The sequence below is a fragment of the Podarcis liolepis genome, assembly GCF_965112155.1.
Source record: "Podarcis liolepis genome assembly, chromosome: 10".
Lineage (NCBI taxonomy): Eukaryota > Metazoa > Chordata > Lepidosauria > Squamata > Lacertidae > Podarcis > Podarcis liolepis.
Window position 1 is genome coordinate 31,433,303 of NC_139562.1, and position 18,976 is coordinate 31,452,278.

At 38.8% G+C, this 18,976-nt stretch overlaps 1 protein-coding gene across 1 annotated transcript in view; it reads left to right on the forward strand.

Annotated features, from left to right (window-relative positions):
* Window positions 1-18,976, forward strand: part of EP300 (EP300 lysine acetyltransferase) — a 78,624-nt gene that overhangs the window by 52,452 nt on the left and 7,196 nt on the right. Inside the window, exons 16-27 of the mRNA XM_083462576.1 lie at window positions 975-1,131; window positions 1,524-1,642; window positions 1,937-2,176; window positions 2,962-3,050; window positions 5,541-5,621; window positions 9,922-9,978; window positions 10,659-10,736; window positions 11,567-11,634; window positions 13,051-13,201; window positions 14,162-14,308; window positions 16,450-16,563; window positions 18,491-18,656. Of these exons, the coding sequence (XP_083318702.1) occupies window positions 975-1,131; window positions 1,524-1,642; window positions 1,937-2,176; window positions 2,962-3,050; window positions 5,541-5,621; window positions 9,922-9,978; window positions 10,659-10,736; window positions 11,567-11,634; window positions 13,051-13,201; window positions 14,162-14,308; window positions 16,450-16,563; window positions 18,491-18,656 (1,467 nt within the window). The remainder of the gene's footprint in view (window positions 1-974; window positions 1,132-1,523; window positions 1,643-1,936; window positions 2,177-2,961; window positions 3,051-5,540; window positions 5,622-9,921; window positions 9,979-10,658; window positions 10,737-11,566; window positions 11,635-13,050; window positions 13,202-14,161; window positions 14,309-16,449; window positions 16,564-18,490; window positions 18,657-18,976) is intronic.

Genomic DNA, 18,976 nt, shown 5'->3' on the forward strand with positions numbered 1-18,976 from the left:
ATTATTATTATTATTATTTATTTATTTATTATTATATGTGGGGAAGTGTGTGTGTCTGTCTGTTTCTCTCTCTCTGCGGCCCCTTCGGCGCTTCTCTCCCGGGCATCGGAGAACAAGAGAAAAGCAGAGAGGAAACAGACAGACACAGACAGAGGACTCAGCGTGGGACTCGGGAAAACCCGGAGCTGGCTGACCGACCCATTCACCAGGGAAGCTGGAGTTGCTCTGTTGGGTTAGGCTTTGGGTGGGCAGGAAGGAGAACTGAGGCTCATTGGCTTCGCAGCGTGCAGGCAGCAAGGTCTCCTGTTGTGAGGTGTCTTCAAGGAGTAGCTTGCCTCCACCCCTTCACTTCTTCCAGCCCCTCTTCATGACATTCACTCCTTCTGCGCCTCGCCCGCCCTCTCACTGGCTCTCCCTCTTCCCCACCTGGTCCGTGCTCTCCAGCACAGGTGAAAGAGCAACCTCCTTCTGAGTTCAAAAAAAGGAGGAGGGAAAGGCAGGGAAATCAGGCTTATGCAAAAGCCAGGCAGAAGCATCCTGATGTGGCACATTGCAAAGCTGCCCCCTCTCCCGTGTGTGTGTTTTGCTTTGCACAAGCGTGGCCCACCGTAGCACTCCCCTCCCTGGTGTCAGAGGGCAGGCTCCTTCCCTGCCCTCACCCCGCTCTGCATCTTGGATCTTGAAAACAGCAGCACAGCCCGAGCCTGCTGTCCTCAAGGGTAAGAGACAGACCCTTCTGTTTATCGATGGCTAGCTGAGTTGTCACTCCCCGCTAAAATAAAAAATAAAAATCCAAACCCACACCATCACAACCCACTCTGGCACACGTGCCATAGGTTCTCCACCACTGCAATAGAGGGAGTACATACCGTGTCACCCAGCCACTTTCTTCATTATTATTCTTGAAGGTGTGGTAATTTATTATTATTTATTTTTTTGCTTTTTTGCTCATAAATGTCTTCCTGCTTTTCCAGGTTAAGGTAGAATCCATGTCTGAGGAATGCAAATCTGAATCAACAGAGCAAGAAGAGAAAAAACCAGAAGTGAAGCAAGAAGTGAAGGAAGAGGAGGAAAGACCTAGTACTCCAGGTACTCAGTCTTCACCAGCTTCAGGACAGTCAAAGAGGAAAAGTAAGTTTACTGTTTCTTTTCAGCTACATAGAGAAGCTGTGTAGTTTTCTTAAGTTTGAGACTTGAACTTCACATGTTAACATTTCGGTAATAGGACAGCCATAGAAGGATGTGCCTTGTCTAACGAAACACTGGTTAGGAGACAGGCCTATGAAATTTAACTATTAGCCAAACTTTACATTTACTGTGCACATTGGCTCTTGAGTAAAATATTTTTAATTCCTACTGTTGTTCCGTATCAAATTCCTGTTCTGACTATTGTAAATTAGTCAGTGCCTAACACTTCACCATTGGATAATGAGTGGGGAAACTGGAAATGAAGCATTGTCTTGATGTTAATCAGATTTCTAATTCTCTTGGTTAATTTTATGTTATGTGTCTCCTTTCACAAGTTTTCAAGCCAGAAGAGTTGAGGCAGGCACTTATGCCAACTTTGGAGGCACTTTACCGTCAGGACCCAGAGTCCCTTCCCTTCCGACAGCCTGTGGATCCCCAACTACTAGGAATTCCTGTAAGTGTATTGAAAAGAAACATTTCTCTCAATGCGTAACTACTTTTCCAGGGCTTTGGTGTGTAACAACAAAATCCTGTAGCTCCATCTTTTTCCTTTTTCTTTTTTTCAGATTAGTCTCCTTCAGAGCAAAGTTGTCTTCTGTATTGGGCATTTTTAAATTTGTCTGACCGAAAGCAAATGTCTTACCCATTACTTTCGGAGATGGGGTTTCAGGCTTTTGTAGATGAGATAAGCAAAGACATTCCAGGTCTGCACCCAAGGGTTCAGAATTCTTATTTATTTATTTTTCAGGATTACTTTGATATAGTAAAGAACCCCATGGATCTTTCTACAATCAAGAGGAAGCTTGACACAGGACAGTACCAGGAGCCCTGGCAGTATGTCGATGATATTTGGCTCATGTTCAACAATGCCTGGCTTTACAACCGCAAAACATCTAGAGTATATAAGTACTGTTCCAAGCTGGCAGAGGTGTTTGAGCAGGAAATTGATCCAGTTATGCAGAGCCTTGGCTATTGTTGTGGACGAAAGGTAAGGAGAGTCATCTTAAGCTGAATTTCAGGAAATTACCCAAACACTTCAATGTCTAATTTTAAGGATCCTTTAAGTCTGTTTTGAATGCTAATATAGAAATCAAGTATGGTGAACTATTTTAGGATTGTCTTAAATTGTGTTCAGTACTTACTCCAGAGTCTTAATGTTCATCATTAAATACAACATTCAGTTGTTTTCCTACTGCATGTAAGCAATAAAGCAGATGGTCCTCCAAGGCTAAGAAGTTTATTGTCCCTGGTCTACCCCTACATGTAGTTGTGTACAAAATATTTTGATGGCAAGGTTTTCTTTGGGGTAAACAGCATTCCAAATGGATAAAACTACTGCCTAATAAATGTTATGTTGTACAGGAATCATCATTAGCACCACAACATTTGTAGGTTGTGCTCTGATTCTAGGAGCTTGGGGAGGGGCGGACAGTGTTGATACTGAACTACCACCACTGATACTTCATGAATACTTATTCATGAATAATACTTCATGAATACTTATTCATGAATAATACTTCTTGAATACTTATAAACAAAAACCTGAGGTTTCTGTGCAATCCCAAGTATGGGCTTTCTGCCTCTTCAGGACAGTGTCTGGAACCTTCTATTAGGAAAATCTGGTGCCCAGCCTGCCCTCTGGAGATAGTGTGCATGCCCTCATTGGGTGGGATCTGTGCTTCTGCTGCTTTTGTAGCAGCTTTTGAAACTTTGCTTTAAAGTGTCTTATTTCTTGGATACCTGTAAGCAACCTGCGTTCCCCTCTCTTTTCAGTTGGAGTTTTCACCACAGACTTTATGTTGCTATGGCAAACAGTTATGCACAATCCCACGAGATGCTACATATTACAGTTACCAAAACAGGTAAGAAAATGCTTGGGCACAACATTGCACCTGCTGTGAAAAATTATATTACATATAGGCAGGCATGCAGTTATATTTATAGCATACTCAGCAGATTACTTCCCATGCAAGCCAAGTGCCTTGTTGCATCAATTGACTTTTTCTTCCTGTTTCAGAAATTAGGATGTTAATATAAACTCTCCATATGCTTTAGATAAGTTCAAAGCTTCTGCAGTAAAGCCATCATTTTTTCCTATGTATGAAACAGTGCACAGAAAAGCATGCATGTTTGCATCTTGAGTTCACTGCATTTAACATTCAGTCTTGTCCTAAGGGAGACATATTTCCTGTTTTAGATCACAGTTATTTCAACCAAAGCTGTAGTTGTAAAGCTGTGTTTTGTTTGAGCTGCGTGAAAAGCAGGGTGCCTGCAAGGTCAGAGAGGGGCTGACTTGACTCTGCCATGGCCTCTTACAGTCTCTCACTCTCAGCTAGAATTTCTATGCTAGTAGCACTCCTGTGTGTGTGCTTGGGATCTCTTAACTATTGAGGCATAACTGTCAAGTGTTCCTGAGTATGTACTTTTGTTTAAGAAGGTAAATCTTGCACTGCATCAGACCAAGATTTACCTGGTCCGGCATCTTTTATGGGAATTTCAATAAACCAGCAACTTCTCTGTACTCCACTGGACCTGCAGCCTTCAGTTTGTTCTCGATAGCCCTTTTCTGAAGTGGAAATTAACTGAGGAGTGAACTCTGGAGTTGTTTGATTAAATAAGCATCACCGTGCATCTTAATTTTACCACCTGCACCTGCATGATGATGGCAGTCTTTCTGAAGACTTGCTTTCTGTGATAGCACGGGTCTATGTTCTGCTTTGGGGTCGGAAAACATCTGATAGGAAAAACTGTGTTTGGAGCTCTTCTAAGGGAGGAAAGAAAACTGAGAACACAACTTTTTCACGTTTTTTGTCAGGAGTATTGCTGCAAATCATGCTTTGGGGGGGGGTTGCTGAAGTAGACAACTAGTTCTTTAACAAATCTAAAGCTAAGCTTTCTATAACTTTACAGCTTCATGCCATAAGTCATTTTTATCACAAATGCCAACTTGAGTAAAGAAATCTTCATATGTATACATATGAGCTGGGATCCAAAGAACTGCTGTAGGTGTGTACATGGGCTAGGGCATTGCTACTGGATTTTTTTACCTTTAATCAGCAGACTGTCATGCCATATCACAGCTTTTGAAATTAAGAGGAGTTTCAAAAACAATGTGGAATGGAAGGTTGCTGTCCAAAACATGCAAGGCAAAGCCCCCCCCCCAAGCAGATAACACTAAGTGGTTCTTTGGACACTGGTCTTTTGAATGTCCAAATCAATGTTTGTCATTGTATCAGTGTAATAAATAAACTAACCTGTTATAGATAGGAAACATAGGTGGTGAAGAAGTGATCCGTTCCTTAGCAATTACATTTCCTCTAGTGTTGGTTTTGCTTTGCTTTATAATACTGTCACAGTTTTGTTTTTTGTTTTTGTTTCTTTTTGTTGTATGTTTGCACTCAAATTAACTTGCTTAGCAATGGAAAGGCTGCAGTTTCTGTGCACTCTTGCGGGTAAAAAAACATCTTGAGTAAAGCATTCAACATTAATTTAGATGAAGATGGAATCCTTTTAATATGTCAATTATACATCAATTTGGAGGCATGGAACATCAGTACGTCACATATTAAGAACATACATATGCATGGCTGATTGTCAGATGCCTTAAAGCACCTGTCATTTTGGCAGATCATGAACAATTGCATAGAAATTGTTTTGGGGATGGTTACTGCTGCTTTAAACAGATGTTGCAAACAAAAAATGCTTTGAGGGGAAGGACTGGCCTGTCAACATTTGAGCATTCTCAAGATGGATTGTTTTCACCCCTTTCCAGCCCTCTCCTGGCAGATGTTCTTGTGAAAAGAGTTGCTACCCTGATGCAGATGTCAGAGCAGCAATTGCTCTTACCCTTTCTTCATTTTGATTCTCTGCTTTATTGTAGCATTGATTATTGAAATGAGGAGGGCATGGGCATACTAAAATGGAATACTCTTTTTATTTGCTATAATTTGCTGCTTGTGATCCCATTTGAGAGATTTAATGCTAATCTGTGCTTTGCCTTGGCTTTCTGCTTTGTGTTGTCCTGTCTTGCTTCTGTGTTTTTGTTTTTCGTCCTGCAAATCCCTATTTCTTTGTTCGTGTGTGTGTGTTGTTTTTTTATTTCTCCTTCATGCTTGTCGTTGTCTGCACTTGGCTTTGATTGCAAAAAAACCAACCCAAACAAAAAAACAAAACCAAACACAAACTCTGGGTCCCATAAATCTTCATCATTGAATGTCCCTGTCGCCGTTGATGACCTGCTCTCTGCTCCCGCCCCCCTCCTTGGCCTGCTGTGATTGGTGGCTCCGTTGCTTGGCTTGGGCTGTGTTGTGTGGACGGAACAGTTCACCCAAATATGGCCTTCTTGCCGACAGGTATCATTTCTGTGAGAAGTGCTTCAATGAAATCCAAGGAGAGAGCGTTTCTTTGGGGGACGACCCATCACAGCCTCAAACGTGAGTAGCTATCTCCTTTCTAATTATTTTTAAATTTCTTACAACATTTATCATAGCATTAGTCAATCTCATACTCTAAATACTATTAAACAATTTACATCAAATTTATGGTAAAATTCCTTATTTAATGCTGAGGCCTTGTGCAATTATGGGAGGAACAGAGGACAGGAATATTATTTGAAAACAAGACAAATCTTATGTTTCAGAATGAGCTTTAGCTTTTAAAACACTTTCATATTTTGGTGAGAATATGAAAAACCACTTTTGAAAAGTAGAAGCATTATTCCAGTTTATATGTTAGATTTAATAAAGACCTAATGTTTAAGAATTCCAGTCCCACCTGAGCCTGCAAATTTTTTTGTTGCTTCTGCTTGTAGAAAAGAGACTTCACAGCTTGCTTTAACTTTTAACTATTTTGTGCATGTGCACACACACACACACACACACACACACCATGACTAGCTTTAACCTGTTGAGCAGGAGATCCAGTAAAGAATTGTTCAGGCAGGTACCTAACTGAAAGCAGGCCTAAATTTGAAAACACGGGTGACAGATTTTCCTGCTCAAAATAGGGTTATGTTGGAGCAGAGTGTTCATAGGAATTGTTTGCTGGAGGTTGCAACCATGTTCTGACACTTAGAATATTTATGTGCCTTTACATATTGGCCATATTTGAACGCCACATCCTCTTCTCCTTAGGCACAGCTACAAGGATGAGATGAGAACTGCATGTTGTCCAAACCCTAAACTGTGACTAACCTTAACTATGGCTTGCAACAACTCAACTTCAAACCGTGTGTTATGAAGCATGCTTGTTTCAAACAACCCATAGTTAATGCTAGCCACAGTTTAAGTTACGTTCAGATGACATGATGTTGCAGTTAATCTAACCCAGAAGTGGAACCATTGGAACTCTCAGGAGGGGAGTGCAAAAGCTCAAGGCTTGTGGCTCACTCTTGTCATGCTGATGTGTGACTTGTCGTGAAATCTGGACTGGGTCAATGTGTAAGGCTCCCTTGCTTCAACTTCAATATTTGTAATGTTGTTCTGATAGTTCCATAATATATGAAATAGATTATTTAATTGTAGTAAGTTGGGGTCCTTTGCCTGATGGATTCTGATTCCTAATGCCGAGGATTAAACAAGAAGCGCCTGGAAGGAGACTTAGCTAAAAACTTAGTCTTCAGTCTTGTCCACCACTGATTTAACCTACAGGAGAAAATATGTAGTAGATTTTTGGAGAATAAGTGCCTAAAATGCTTTAAAATACATTTTTAATGCTAAAATACACAGGATCTCAAGAGACATAATTTTTAGTCTGGTTGGATTCTGAGGCAGCAGATGTCTTCCAGAAAAGGAAAGTTTCCTACCCTTTAAAAGGTGAAAGGGAACTAGCCAGGAAAAGCTTCTCTAGGCAACAATTTCATAACTGGAACATCACCACCAAGAACATCCTAGATGTTCAGATTTTTTTCCCCAGTCCAAGAGCACTCTTTGAAATCTGAGAAACTGCTATAGGCACTACAAAATATCCTTTCATATCCAGGCCAAGTTCAAGGCGTTACTATTGATATATTAATACAAAGCCCTCAACATCTTGGGATCCACTTACTTGTGAGATCACCTTACCTCATTATATGCACATTTGATCTTTGAACATTTTAAAGTACCTGTTTTAACTTTTTTTGTTGACATTACATTAACATTATGTCTTGTAAACCACTTAGAGATTTATTACAATCAAGCAGTATATAAACTTTGTTAAATAAACATCACAGAAGGTTAACAGGTAATGCTTAGATACACACACACTAAAGCAGGCAAAATATCTCTCCCCCACAAATAGTAATAATACAAAAATACAAACAATTGCCACTCCCCTGTCCTTCCCCAAACTTGACGTTTATTCATTTTGTATACTGCCCTTCATCCACAGATCTTAGGGCAGTTAGTTCACAACATTAAATTACAAGATAAAAACCACAAAATACATAGTAAAAAAGAACAACAACAACAACTTATAATGAAGGGGTTTGAGAAGTGGGGTCCCTAAGAATTTGGGTTAGTACTGGTGCTTTTTAATTTGTTCATAAATCACTTGAAATTAAGCACGAGCAGTGTATTAGCCAGTTTTACTGATGATACTGAATTGTTAAGGTGGTAAAACCAAAAGAGTATTGTGAGAAGCTCCAAAAGAATCCAAACTGGATGAATGGGCATTAAAATAGCAATCCTTACTTCACATATATCCTTATAGAGTCTGACCTGATGGTTACTCACCAGGAATGAAATCTTGAAGTCATCATTGATAGCACAGTGAAAATGTTGACCTCTTGTGTGGCAGCTGTGCAAAAGGCAAACTCCATGTTTGGGATCTTTGGTAAAGAGACTGGGGAAAACTCTAAATATCACAATGTGATTATACATATTTGTAGAGTGACCACAACTCCCCATTTAAAAGGGGGGCAGAGGGTCTTGGCTTGTACCAAGGTGGGTGCCTGGGGGCAATGTGATACTTTCAGGTGTCACACTGGGGACCCCAGCCTATATCTTACAGCTGCTGTCCATACCTCTTTGAGAGGATACAGTAATAGCACCACCTCCCAAAATTTCAGTTCCATATGGGGTACCTATGATATTCCTTCATGTTATGAGGGCCCAGATCAGGTAAGGCCTTAAAAGCTGAAACCAGAAATTTGAGTTTGTGGTTGGAAACAAACCAGTAATCAATCCTAGTAAGTGTAGCATAATTCTTATGGCCAGCAATAGTCTGCTACATTCTGGATCAACTTCTGAAAAAAAATCTAAAGCAGCTTTATAGACAGCACACTGCAGTAGTTCAGTGGTAGAAGTTACAAAAGCACGTGCTACAACAGTTATTAACAATAATTTCCTAACCTAATTTAATTAGTTTGCTATTGTTCTAAAAGGGTGCTTTTCAACAAAGCCTCTTTGGAATAGCTTACCATAGTAGAAAAGAATGAAACAGCTAGCAACATTGCGATAAACAAAATCATGTATCTGATAAAGTAAGCTCTAGTCCGTGAAAGCACATGCCATAATAAAATGTGTTGGTCTTTAAGATGCCACAAGGCCCTGTTAATTTTGCTGTAACAGACTAACATGGCTCCTACCTGTCTGGTAACAATAAACCCAAGTAAGCAGCAAGGGGGGGGAAATATGACAGTCACTAAAATAATAGATCAGATTGCAGCAGCAATTCAATTAAAAGCCTTGGTAAAAAGGAAATTGAGCTGAATCAAGGTAGAAGTAACTGCCATATTTATGTCTAGAGAGACTATTCAAATACAAAGCACCATCACTGAATAGAGGCTCTCACTAAAAGAGTTGAGGGCACCTGGAAAAGGGTGTTGGAAGGTGGGCTGGGGCATATAAGAAAAGATGGTTCTTCTTAAGTACTCTAGTGTCAAGCTGTTCAGGGCTTTAAAGGTATAAAAATGACATTTGCATTGAACTTGGAAATATTGGGTAACTTTGTAGAACTATTAATACTGCAGAGGTGCTGAAACTAGTGTGTCCTGCTTAACAGTTTATCGGTTGTGCTTGGAACCAGATGAAGTTTCTGAACCAATTTTAAAGGCAACCCCATATACAACATATAACAGTAGTCAAACTCTGAAATTTCCAGAGGGTAGAAAACTATGTCCAGGCTATCATAGTAAAAGCAACTATTACAGTTGAGAGAAGATAATGAGGTCTCACTAACCCAAAAGCTAGTCATAAGTTGTATATTAATAAATGTCAGTCTTTAAAGATGATGTGTTTTATAAAATGGGGTTTCATGATACGTCAAACTGTAGAATGTGTTTAAATAGTACGTTCTGTACTTCCTAGTAGCCTCTTTGTGCTTGTCTGCTCCCCCAATCTGTGGTGGAGGGTTGAATTTGGATGGTTATAAGCTGCATGGTGACTGCATGGTTCCTGTACCTAGTGAGGAAGAAATCATCTGTAGCTTCTGATGACACTGCTAAGCCCTAAGACTTTCTGGATTTTTAAGCATTTGCAGAGGGGGAGGAGTGCTTAAGTGTGTGGTCACAGGTTATGAATGGCAACTCTGGTGTCTTACAAGCTTTTAAGTAGCCACTACATTGCCCTAGATATTTGAATTCACCTGTAGTTTTCCTTCCTCTCAAAATTTTTAATTCTTAAGAAGCAGAATGCATATGGAGTTCTATTGGGCTGTGTAGCAGGGTTTCCTGTAGGTGCTAGGAAGATTTTTTATTATTATGAGCAGCTACTTATTTTTGTTACAACTGTGATTATCAATTTTTCTCCTCAGCACAATAAATAAAGACCAGTTTTCTAAAAGGAAAAATGATACACTGGACCCTGAACAGTAAGTCATGCTTGAGCAGCTCAAATCACTTGTCATTTTAAAAATGAAAGTTTTTTTCACCATTTATTCATTTATTTTTGCAGGGGGTGGGAGGGGTGAGTGGAAGGCTTTAGGATTATTCTCTTAGTTTATCACCTTCAATATTGATGGTGTGTTGTACCTTAAGAAAGCAAATATTTGCCTGCCTAAGTATAGCCACATAATCTGAGTTTGGGGTAGAAAAGCCTTTGATTACTTTAGTCAGTATTACAAATTTATATTGAATATATTTGTTTTGAAGTATAAAAAATTGACTTCACTTTTTCAAAAGCCTCCCAATCCTCTTTGTAAACATTTAACTGTGCTTTGTCATGTACCTAGTTCTGCCTTCAGACTTAGATGTACAGGAATCTTAGTTGCTGTGAATTCTTTTAGTAGTGGAATGTAAGAAAAGAGAAGCTATATAATGCATAACTAAAATCAATGTAGACCATATGGGGAGTAGTGGTTTGCATTTGGGCATAGTACACTAGACTGTTGCTGAGAAAAGATACATGTACAGCAGATCAACAGGTTTGAAATTGTACAGTTCTGAATATTTTGTACTTGGGCTACCTAATCTTCAGTTCCAACACATTTTTTCTAAATCAGTTATCTTCAACAACTTCCTGTGTTGCTTATACTTTGATTCTCTCTTCCAGGTTTGTTGAATGTATAGAATGTGGAAGAAAAATGCATCAGATTTGTGTGCTTCACAATGAGACAATCTGGCCATCTGGGTGGGTTGCTTCCTGCTTTTTCTTTCCTTTTTTCTTACAAAGATGGTAATTTGTTGATGATATGCTTTTTGTGTACAATTAAAAAAATGACAAAATGACTACAGTTCTATCTGGAAAGAGTGCTGGTGGTCTAATTTAAAACAGCAACCATGCCAGCTTAAAATTGTTTTTCTAAAACGCTTGCCATTAAGTTGCTATTTTCAAGTCAGTTGATAAACTTGCCCTCTTAATAGACATTTGTTAACATACTCCTATGTAATATCAATGCTGCCTTTAGAGGGACTTTCTACAACTCAGATCCCAGGAAGCTTGATTTTCTAGTTCCAATAACCTTACTACTGCTGCCACAGATCACAGAATGCACAGAGAGCATCATTTATATGGTCCATGATGCAGTATTTCAGAAGGCAGGCCAACATTCTCCACAGCATCCTCCATTCTGTCCATCCAGTATATTGTCCTAGTTGGGATTTATGCTCTCCTTTGAAGAAAGTGCTAAAGGGAAACGGCTGAAGTGGTAGTATAGTGTACATTAATCACTGGATCAACTTAAAATTAGTGCTCATCTTAAACCGGAAAAGGGAAGTTAATTGATAAAACATATTTTTGGCAATAAGACCTTTTAGTGATTTCCTAATTTATTGTTGATACATACTAAAACATTGATCAAATCCAATATGCTATCCTTTTTTTAAAAAAATAAATAATGGTTGAAATAAGTACTGGGTATTAGGATGTTAGAAAATATCAAAGGAATATTTTTGGGGAGATTATTCGCCTTTTTGTTAAGAATATATTTTGAATTTCTTTTTTCCCCATTTCTATTTCAGCTTTGTTTGTGATGGTTGCCTAAAGAAAACTGGGCGAACCCGGAGAGAAAATAAATTTTGTGCTCGAAGTAAGTGAAGATATTCCTTGTCTTCCTCAACCCTTTGGTAGCTTTATTTCAAGCATTTTAATCCTGCCTTTCCTTCAAGATGGCTAACAACAACATTAAAAATCAATACAATAGAGAATTTCAAGTACAACAAAAATAAAATAGCAAGTTAAAATATCAGTCCCAATTGCCCACATAACTTTTTAGCAAAATTAAACCTCTAAAGTCCTAGAGCCTTCATAAAAAGAAGAGTTTCCCTTGGCAGGGAGTTCCAGAGGCTGGACACAGAACCTGAGAAGGTCTCATGGACCCAACAAGATGCACTTCAGGGGTCAGAGCATCCACTTGATGCTCACTTAGCGATTAGGAAATAAATCTTACTAATTTCAGAAGATCCTATAGCTAAGTGATACGTTAAGAACTGTTGTTATTACATGCTGTTTTTTCACTAAGCCACAGAAATTAACTTGAGGTAGTCTATTGACCAGATCAGTTCCATTTGGGTACTGACAATATTCCTTTATCAGGAACATAATCCTAATGTTACTCTGCCTTTAAGGTGGAATTTTGAATCTTTGGTCATTTTTATAATAAGAAATTAGGCAAGTATAGAAGTCCTTGCCTATCAGTAACCGCCTGGTAACTTGCGCTGACAAGGTGCAATTAGGAGGCCCAGATCTCTGTACATCCTTGAAATATGGAAGACATTAACTTGCAGCCAAACACTTGGAGTTTTCCCCATTATCCTAAAATGGAAACCAAGCCACTATATGAGCCTGATACTTGAAGTCTCAACATCTGTTTGCTTTTCCCCCATAATTAAAGCTGCCTGGATTTATTGGGATCATTGCTTGAGAATTGGGGTGGGGGTGGGGATGTTGTATTGTGCATGCTATTTGATTTCCCTTTCCTAATCATTCCCAATACTGTTTGCCTTTTTTCTATGCTGCTGCATGCAGTGTTTTTAGTGAGCTATACACAGATAACTTTTTCCTAAGTAGTCCGTTCAGGAACTATCTTGCTAGTATGGTGAATAGTTTAAGATGTTGGAGATAGATCTTAAAAGAGCTCTAGTGCCCTGCTAGGGACATCCTGACAAGCATATGGCCAAAAAGTACTGGAATCATGTTTCTAGATGAATTCCATTTTCTTCATTTAGGCGATATATATGCCTGATGCTACCCTCTTTTCTTGGGGAGAACATTATGTAGATATTAATTACTAGCTTTATTGAAAACTGTTAGCAGGTTAGTCCAGGCAAGTCTACAGCATTCAGTTGGTAGATTAATAGGCAGAAGTTTTAGATTAACATCAAGGGCAAAAGCATGCAAATTTTAATCAGTGGGCCTCAAGGTAAAGCTATACCTATTTATATTAGGCGATTTTGGTGTTGATGTTTACTGTAATAGTATGCTGAGAGTTCTTTGTTTTATACAGGGTTACCAGCCACAAGACTTGGTACATTCTTAGAGAACAGAGTGAATGAGTTCCTGAGAAGACAGAATCACCCTGAGTCAGGCGAAGTCATAGTTAGGGTGGTTCATACTTCAGAGAAAACTGTAGAGGTAAAGCCAGGGATGAAAGCAAGGTATGTTTTTCCTCAAGTCTTTGAGTTATGTTTCCTTATGAATCCTCTAGTTGCACAGTTACTATGTGTGTTAAAGCAATGCATAATATATCATTTTCGTAATCAAAGAGCACTTGGCAATATCTTTGCCATCAATCGTATCTCGCATTTATGAGTTTCAAACTGTTATTTCTATGACTTTCCCATTATAACAGGTTTTTTTTTAAAGTAAGGTGAATTAATTCAAAAATGTTGATCATAGGGATTAAATAGAGTATTGGCTTTTCATAATTTATAGCTAAAAAATAAAATTTAAGGAGTAAAACATAATATTTCAGTAGGCTGTAGATACCCTGAACTGCTAAGTTTTCATTTGCAGGCTAAGGTGGTCAGATCTCTTCTAATGTTAAGATATTTCCTCGCTTCCCCACACTCCCCATGGAATGTCATAATGTGAAGTGTTTTTAATGCTGCTATTATAGTATGAATGATTATAACAATTAGGACATTCACTGTTGGTTGCATATGTTGTTACTTAGATTTCATACAATGAATTGTAAGGGTTAGGAGAAAAGGTATGTGGGAGATGTTGGGAAAGACTAGAAAATGAAGGGTAGTAAATTAATCACGTTAAGGAGACTGAACAGGCATCTCTTATTGTTAAATTCTAATCGGAGATGGCTCTAATTCTCTCCATAGTTACGGGTGTGCTCATTTAGGTTTTGTGTAGTTTATTAATTTGACACGCGGTTATGCTATCAAGACATTTAAAGCTGTTTTCATCATTAAGGTTAAACTACAACAGAACAAGGCAGTTAAAACAAATCCATTATAAAATAAATAGCAGTAGTTACAATTTTTTATTTGGGTACAATATCTGCATTTTTGAAACTGTACCACATGACTAGAATTTCTGTTACCTTCGTTCTGTTGTGCTTGTCTTCAAAGAATGCCTTTAAATTATGTCTTTACATTTTGCAGGTTTGTAGATAGTGGAGAGATGGCAGAACAGTTCCCTTATCGAACAAAAGCCCTCTTTGCTTTTGAGGAGATTGATGGTGTCGATTTGTGCTTTTTTGGTATGCATGTTCAGGAGTATGGATCAGATTGCCCTCAACCCAATCAGAGGTAAAGAACTACACTGATGAAGTTTTATTATTTTGATGGTAGTTATGTTTGGATTGTTGCTAGATATGCCATTTTGAAGGTTTAAGAGAGGTTAAATTATTTGCCCCAAAGCAAACTGCAAGATTCGTTGTAAATGTCTACAGTTACCCTCTACTCCTGCTCCATCTCTGACTTTCCTTTCTGATGGTTGATTTCCCCCCCCCCCCAAATGTGTTTACTTCATAGAAGCAACTGGAATGTTTTTATCTTTAAGCTTTTATGGTTTTTGGCTAGCTTTGCTAGCCAGGCCAAAAATTGTGGTTGCCAGGTTCGCTCTTCCCACCCTGTCCCATCCCCTCGTGGCTTGATGGAGGCAATCGCCTCCACTCAGCAGCAAAAGAAGTCCCGTGGGAAAGGCAGGCCAGGACCATTCTGGCTTCACCAGTGCTCAACAAAGGAGCTCAAAGTAATGGCCAAAGACTGCCCCCCTTCTATGGGAGAGAGGGAGTGTCACCACTGAGCAGACGCTGAAGAAGCCCCTAAAGCAGATCGGTGTTGGTTTTGAGCCCATATGTTCAAAGTGGGGGCTTTGAGCAATGAAGATGCTAACCAACCCACACCTTCTTCCTAACCTTAGAACTGGGGAGAGGGCAGGGATCATCAGAATGCTTCCAGGGGACAATCTCCACCCATCTTTGGAGCATCAGAGTTGGGCAGAAGACTCCCCATGGCACTCCCCATGGCAAGCATAATTGTTGAAGCTTGCTTATCTTTTATATGTAATAATAATAATAATAATAATAATAATAATAATAATAATAATAATAAGGTTTCCCCCTTAAATTCAGTATTTTCTACAGAATTAAATGAATAAGCTCATCTGCTCATATTGGTCTTCTACTTGGGGATGGATTGTTAAACTATTGCAATAATTGTTGGGAGATGTATCCTCAGACCATTGTGCTAGCCACATAATGTGCCCATATCTCTTGAATGGGGGAAAGTAGCCTATGAGTGACCTATTTATAGAGGTCAAGTAATGCCTAAAGTCTTAATGCAAGCTAAGTACTCGGTATTTGAGAGATGTTAATACTTCTTAGAAGTGGCACCATGTAAACCCAGTACCACATTTTTCTCTCCTGACATTATTTCTATTTATTATGCTGCATTGTTAATGAGACTATATATGTTTGTTACTGTAATAGACTTGCCTTACAAAACACTTGAGAACATCCAACGTTTGAGGCTTGCATGCCAGAGAGATGTCTAGCCCAACAAGTTTGCAGGACTGGTTTAAATATCAACTGTGACTTGATACTATAAGTACAAACCTTCAAGGAGCTTTTGACTTGCATGTGCACTTTTTGCCCTACATTGCACAGGACAGTTCCCTCTCTGATCTGAGGCAAGTCAGAGTTAGTCATTTGTCTGAACTGTCAAACTATGGTTAGTACTTCACCTGCGAGCCAGTGTTGGAAACAAAAGTTTTATCCCGTTTTCTGGCCAAAGACAAATCCTAGTTTTCCAGTTCACATAAAATCACAGCATGCAAGCCTAAAGCTTCTTGAAGGTTCATTCTAGTAGCACCAAACCTTGTGACTGAACCTTTCTGACATTAAAACTGTCATGGACACCCCAAGATATTCGTTTCAGAGAAGAAGAAAATAGTGATGCTCATAATACCCCCTCCCAACAGACAAAACACCTATACATCTCTGATAACAAATATTATATTAAAAAAGCAGTTAACATACCCTCTAAAATAGGCAATCTTCCCCAGAACAAATACAAGACAAGTAAGCCCCCCCAAAAGCTCATTTAAAAAAACAGAACTGAATGGCAAGGGGTATTGGTGGCCACTAAGGGGGTGTCTGAGGACACCATGGTGCCCACAGGTGCCATGTTGGTGACCCAAAGTATAGAATATTACATGGCAAATAGAGAAAAAGTTTGGGCAGGGAAATGACAATGTAATTGAGATAGCTATGTAAACAAAACAAAAATGTGAAGGAAGACAAATTACTCAAATGTTGAAAGTACCTCAATTCAAACACCAACAGACATTTTTCCTTAGTAATGGGGGGGAAATGGAATGGTGAGGTATTTGAATAATGTTTCTTGTTATGGCCTGGATTTATGAATGTTCTCTGTTCTTTATCTAGGAGAGTATACATATCTTACCTTGACAGTGTTCACTTCTTCCGCCCCAAATGCCTGAGGACTGCTGTATATCATGAAATCCTAATAGGATACCTCGAATATGTTAAAAAGTTGGGGTAAGCTTTCTGTTCTTCTGCAATAAACTCCATACTATCCCAAATGATTGAAAATGATAGATCTTCAGAAGTAAATTGTGGGTATAGATGTGCCCACAATTAGTAATTAACCTTAATGAGCAAGAATATACAGTTAGGTTGCTTGTGGCAACTGTACAGTACATTTTGAGTCCCTTCAATGTATGGGCAGAAGTCAGTATATAGAGAAGATCAGCTTCAGCCTGATCTGAGTGGTTTTAAAGGAGAACAATTCCTGCAATGCTGACTTACAAAAATAAAGATAGTCTTAAATGTTGTTGTCTTTTATTGTATTGATCAGTGATGTGACAGTCTCTTGTAATTGCTGTCAAATAACCCATGTATGGTGTAAAACTTCTTTTCCATCTCTACCTTTTCCCTGAATTATTTTCTTTAATGTCTCTTTTTTAAAGTTTGTATATCTGAGGGCAGAGCCTTTGTCTCATTTTATGTAGTGATAGTCACCAGCACTGAGTAGAAATTTTGATGCATGAGGTGCTTCAGGAGATAATGTGTCTGGAGGGGGGGGGGGGAGAAAAGTAACCAGGGTGGATTGATTGAAAATAAATAAAACCAGCATGATGTGAGAGGTCTCATTTAAGTAGATTAACCTGAATTAATTTAACCAAATTGTAGACAAAACTAAGTATATGACAAAGTGAAATAAGCCAGAGGAAGTGGGGTGGATTTGAAGAAAATGTAGAATAATTAGTGATATGCTTATAAAAAGAGGTCCCACAAATATCTCTGATGTGAAAAAGGTGTCTGATTATACAAATTTTGAAATCTAAGCAAAGGGACAGTTTAGGATCTGTATCAATGGGGTTTTGATGTTTCTCTCTGCTTTTTTTAATCATAGTTGCTACATAATTCTTGCCTGGGTAAAGTAACCCTTTTCTCTACTTAAATGTTCTTTGCTATCAAATGAAGCAGATAGAAGTTGGCTACCCAAAATAAACTGTCACAGATTTATAAGCTGCTGACCGCCACATATTGGTTGTTGAGAAGATAAGCTGTAGAAGACTGAGGAAAGGGTGCATTCTGCCATTAAATTGTAACCATAATGGTACAAATGGGCACACAAGCAAAAGCTAAAGTGGAAATTGGCTGATAAAGCAGCAGGAAATATTGGTCAAGTTGCTTCAAGGGGAAGAAGCATAAGTGGTAGATTCTGAACAACTTGACTTCAGGACCTAGCATTTCCTTGAGCACCCCAGAATCTCCTCCCATCTGGGGGAGTCATAAGTGTTGAAAGGGAGTGGTGCTGGCAGTGATTACCAGATAGTTCAGGTGCAATTGGTCTGCCTTACAAGGCTGTTGTGCAGCAGTTGCACAAGGAATTATAGATAAATGGAAGGGACAAAGAACTACCCAGCATCTGGTTGGGGAGGGTATATAGGGCAAAATAGTTTAGAAAGAATGGTGAGCATTCTAAATCTGACCTATTTTTCCATCCCCAAAGAAAAGGAGCCTAAATTCAATAAGACAGTATTAATAAAACCATTAAAAACTCAGATTTCTCCCAGCTTTGCAAGTATTATTGAGCATAGCCTGTAACAGTTTTCAAACAGAGATTGGGTGGGTTGAGTTGGACAATAAGCTCTTTCCATTGGCTACTGCATCAGGCTTCTGAATCCCTTAGAATAGTTTAAAGGTATATGAATCAGTTCTGCTTCTGAAACTAAGCAGTTTTGGGTCTGACCAGTTAACTTGGATGGAGAGGTCTTCTGCATCATTTATACATTGCTCCTTAGATGCAATATTTCTAGGCTGACCTTGGCTGTGCTTGGATGTTGTAAAAGAAACTCTTGCTCCTGAAAAGATGGATAAATGAAGTGGGCAACACAGTGAAACACTATAATGAATAACAGAACTAATGGTATTGACTTTTTCCTTTAATTCCTATTAGGTATACAACGGGACATATATGGGCTTGCCCACCTAGTGAAGGTGATGATTATATTTTCCATTGCCATCCTCCTGACCAAAAGATACCCAAACCCAAACGACTGCAAGAGTGGTACAAAAAGATGCTGGATAAATCTGTGTCAGAGCGCATAGTGCATGATTACAAGGTTGGTTGTGAATTAGTTTAAATATCACCTTTTGTTCTTGCCCCTTACATATACTGGAACAGGAATTTATTTTGAGAAAAATGTCGAAATATAGTAGAATATTGCTTAGCTAACAGTACTTAAAAGGTAATGTCCAAGAAACATTTGGATCTTATGAAGCATTTCAGATTTGGTGGGTAGAAAAAAACTTGCACCGTAAACACCAGCACTATTTTTTAAAAGAATCCTGGAAGAAAAACAACTTTGAAGAATTAAAGTGTCCCAGCATGGCTGGGGCAACCCAGTCAGATGGGCATGGTACAAATATTATTATTATTATT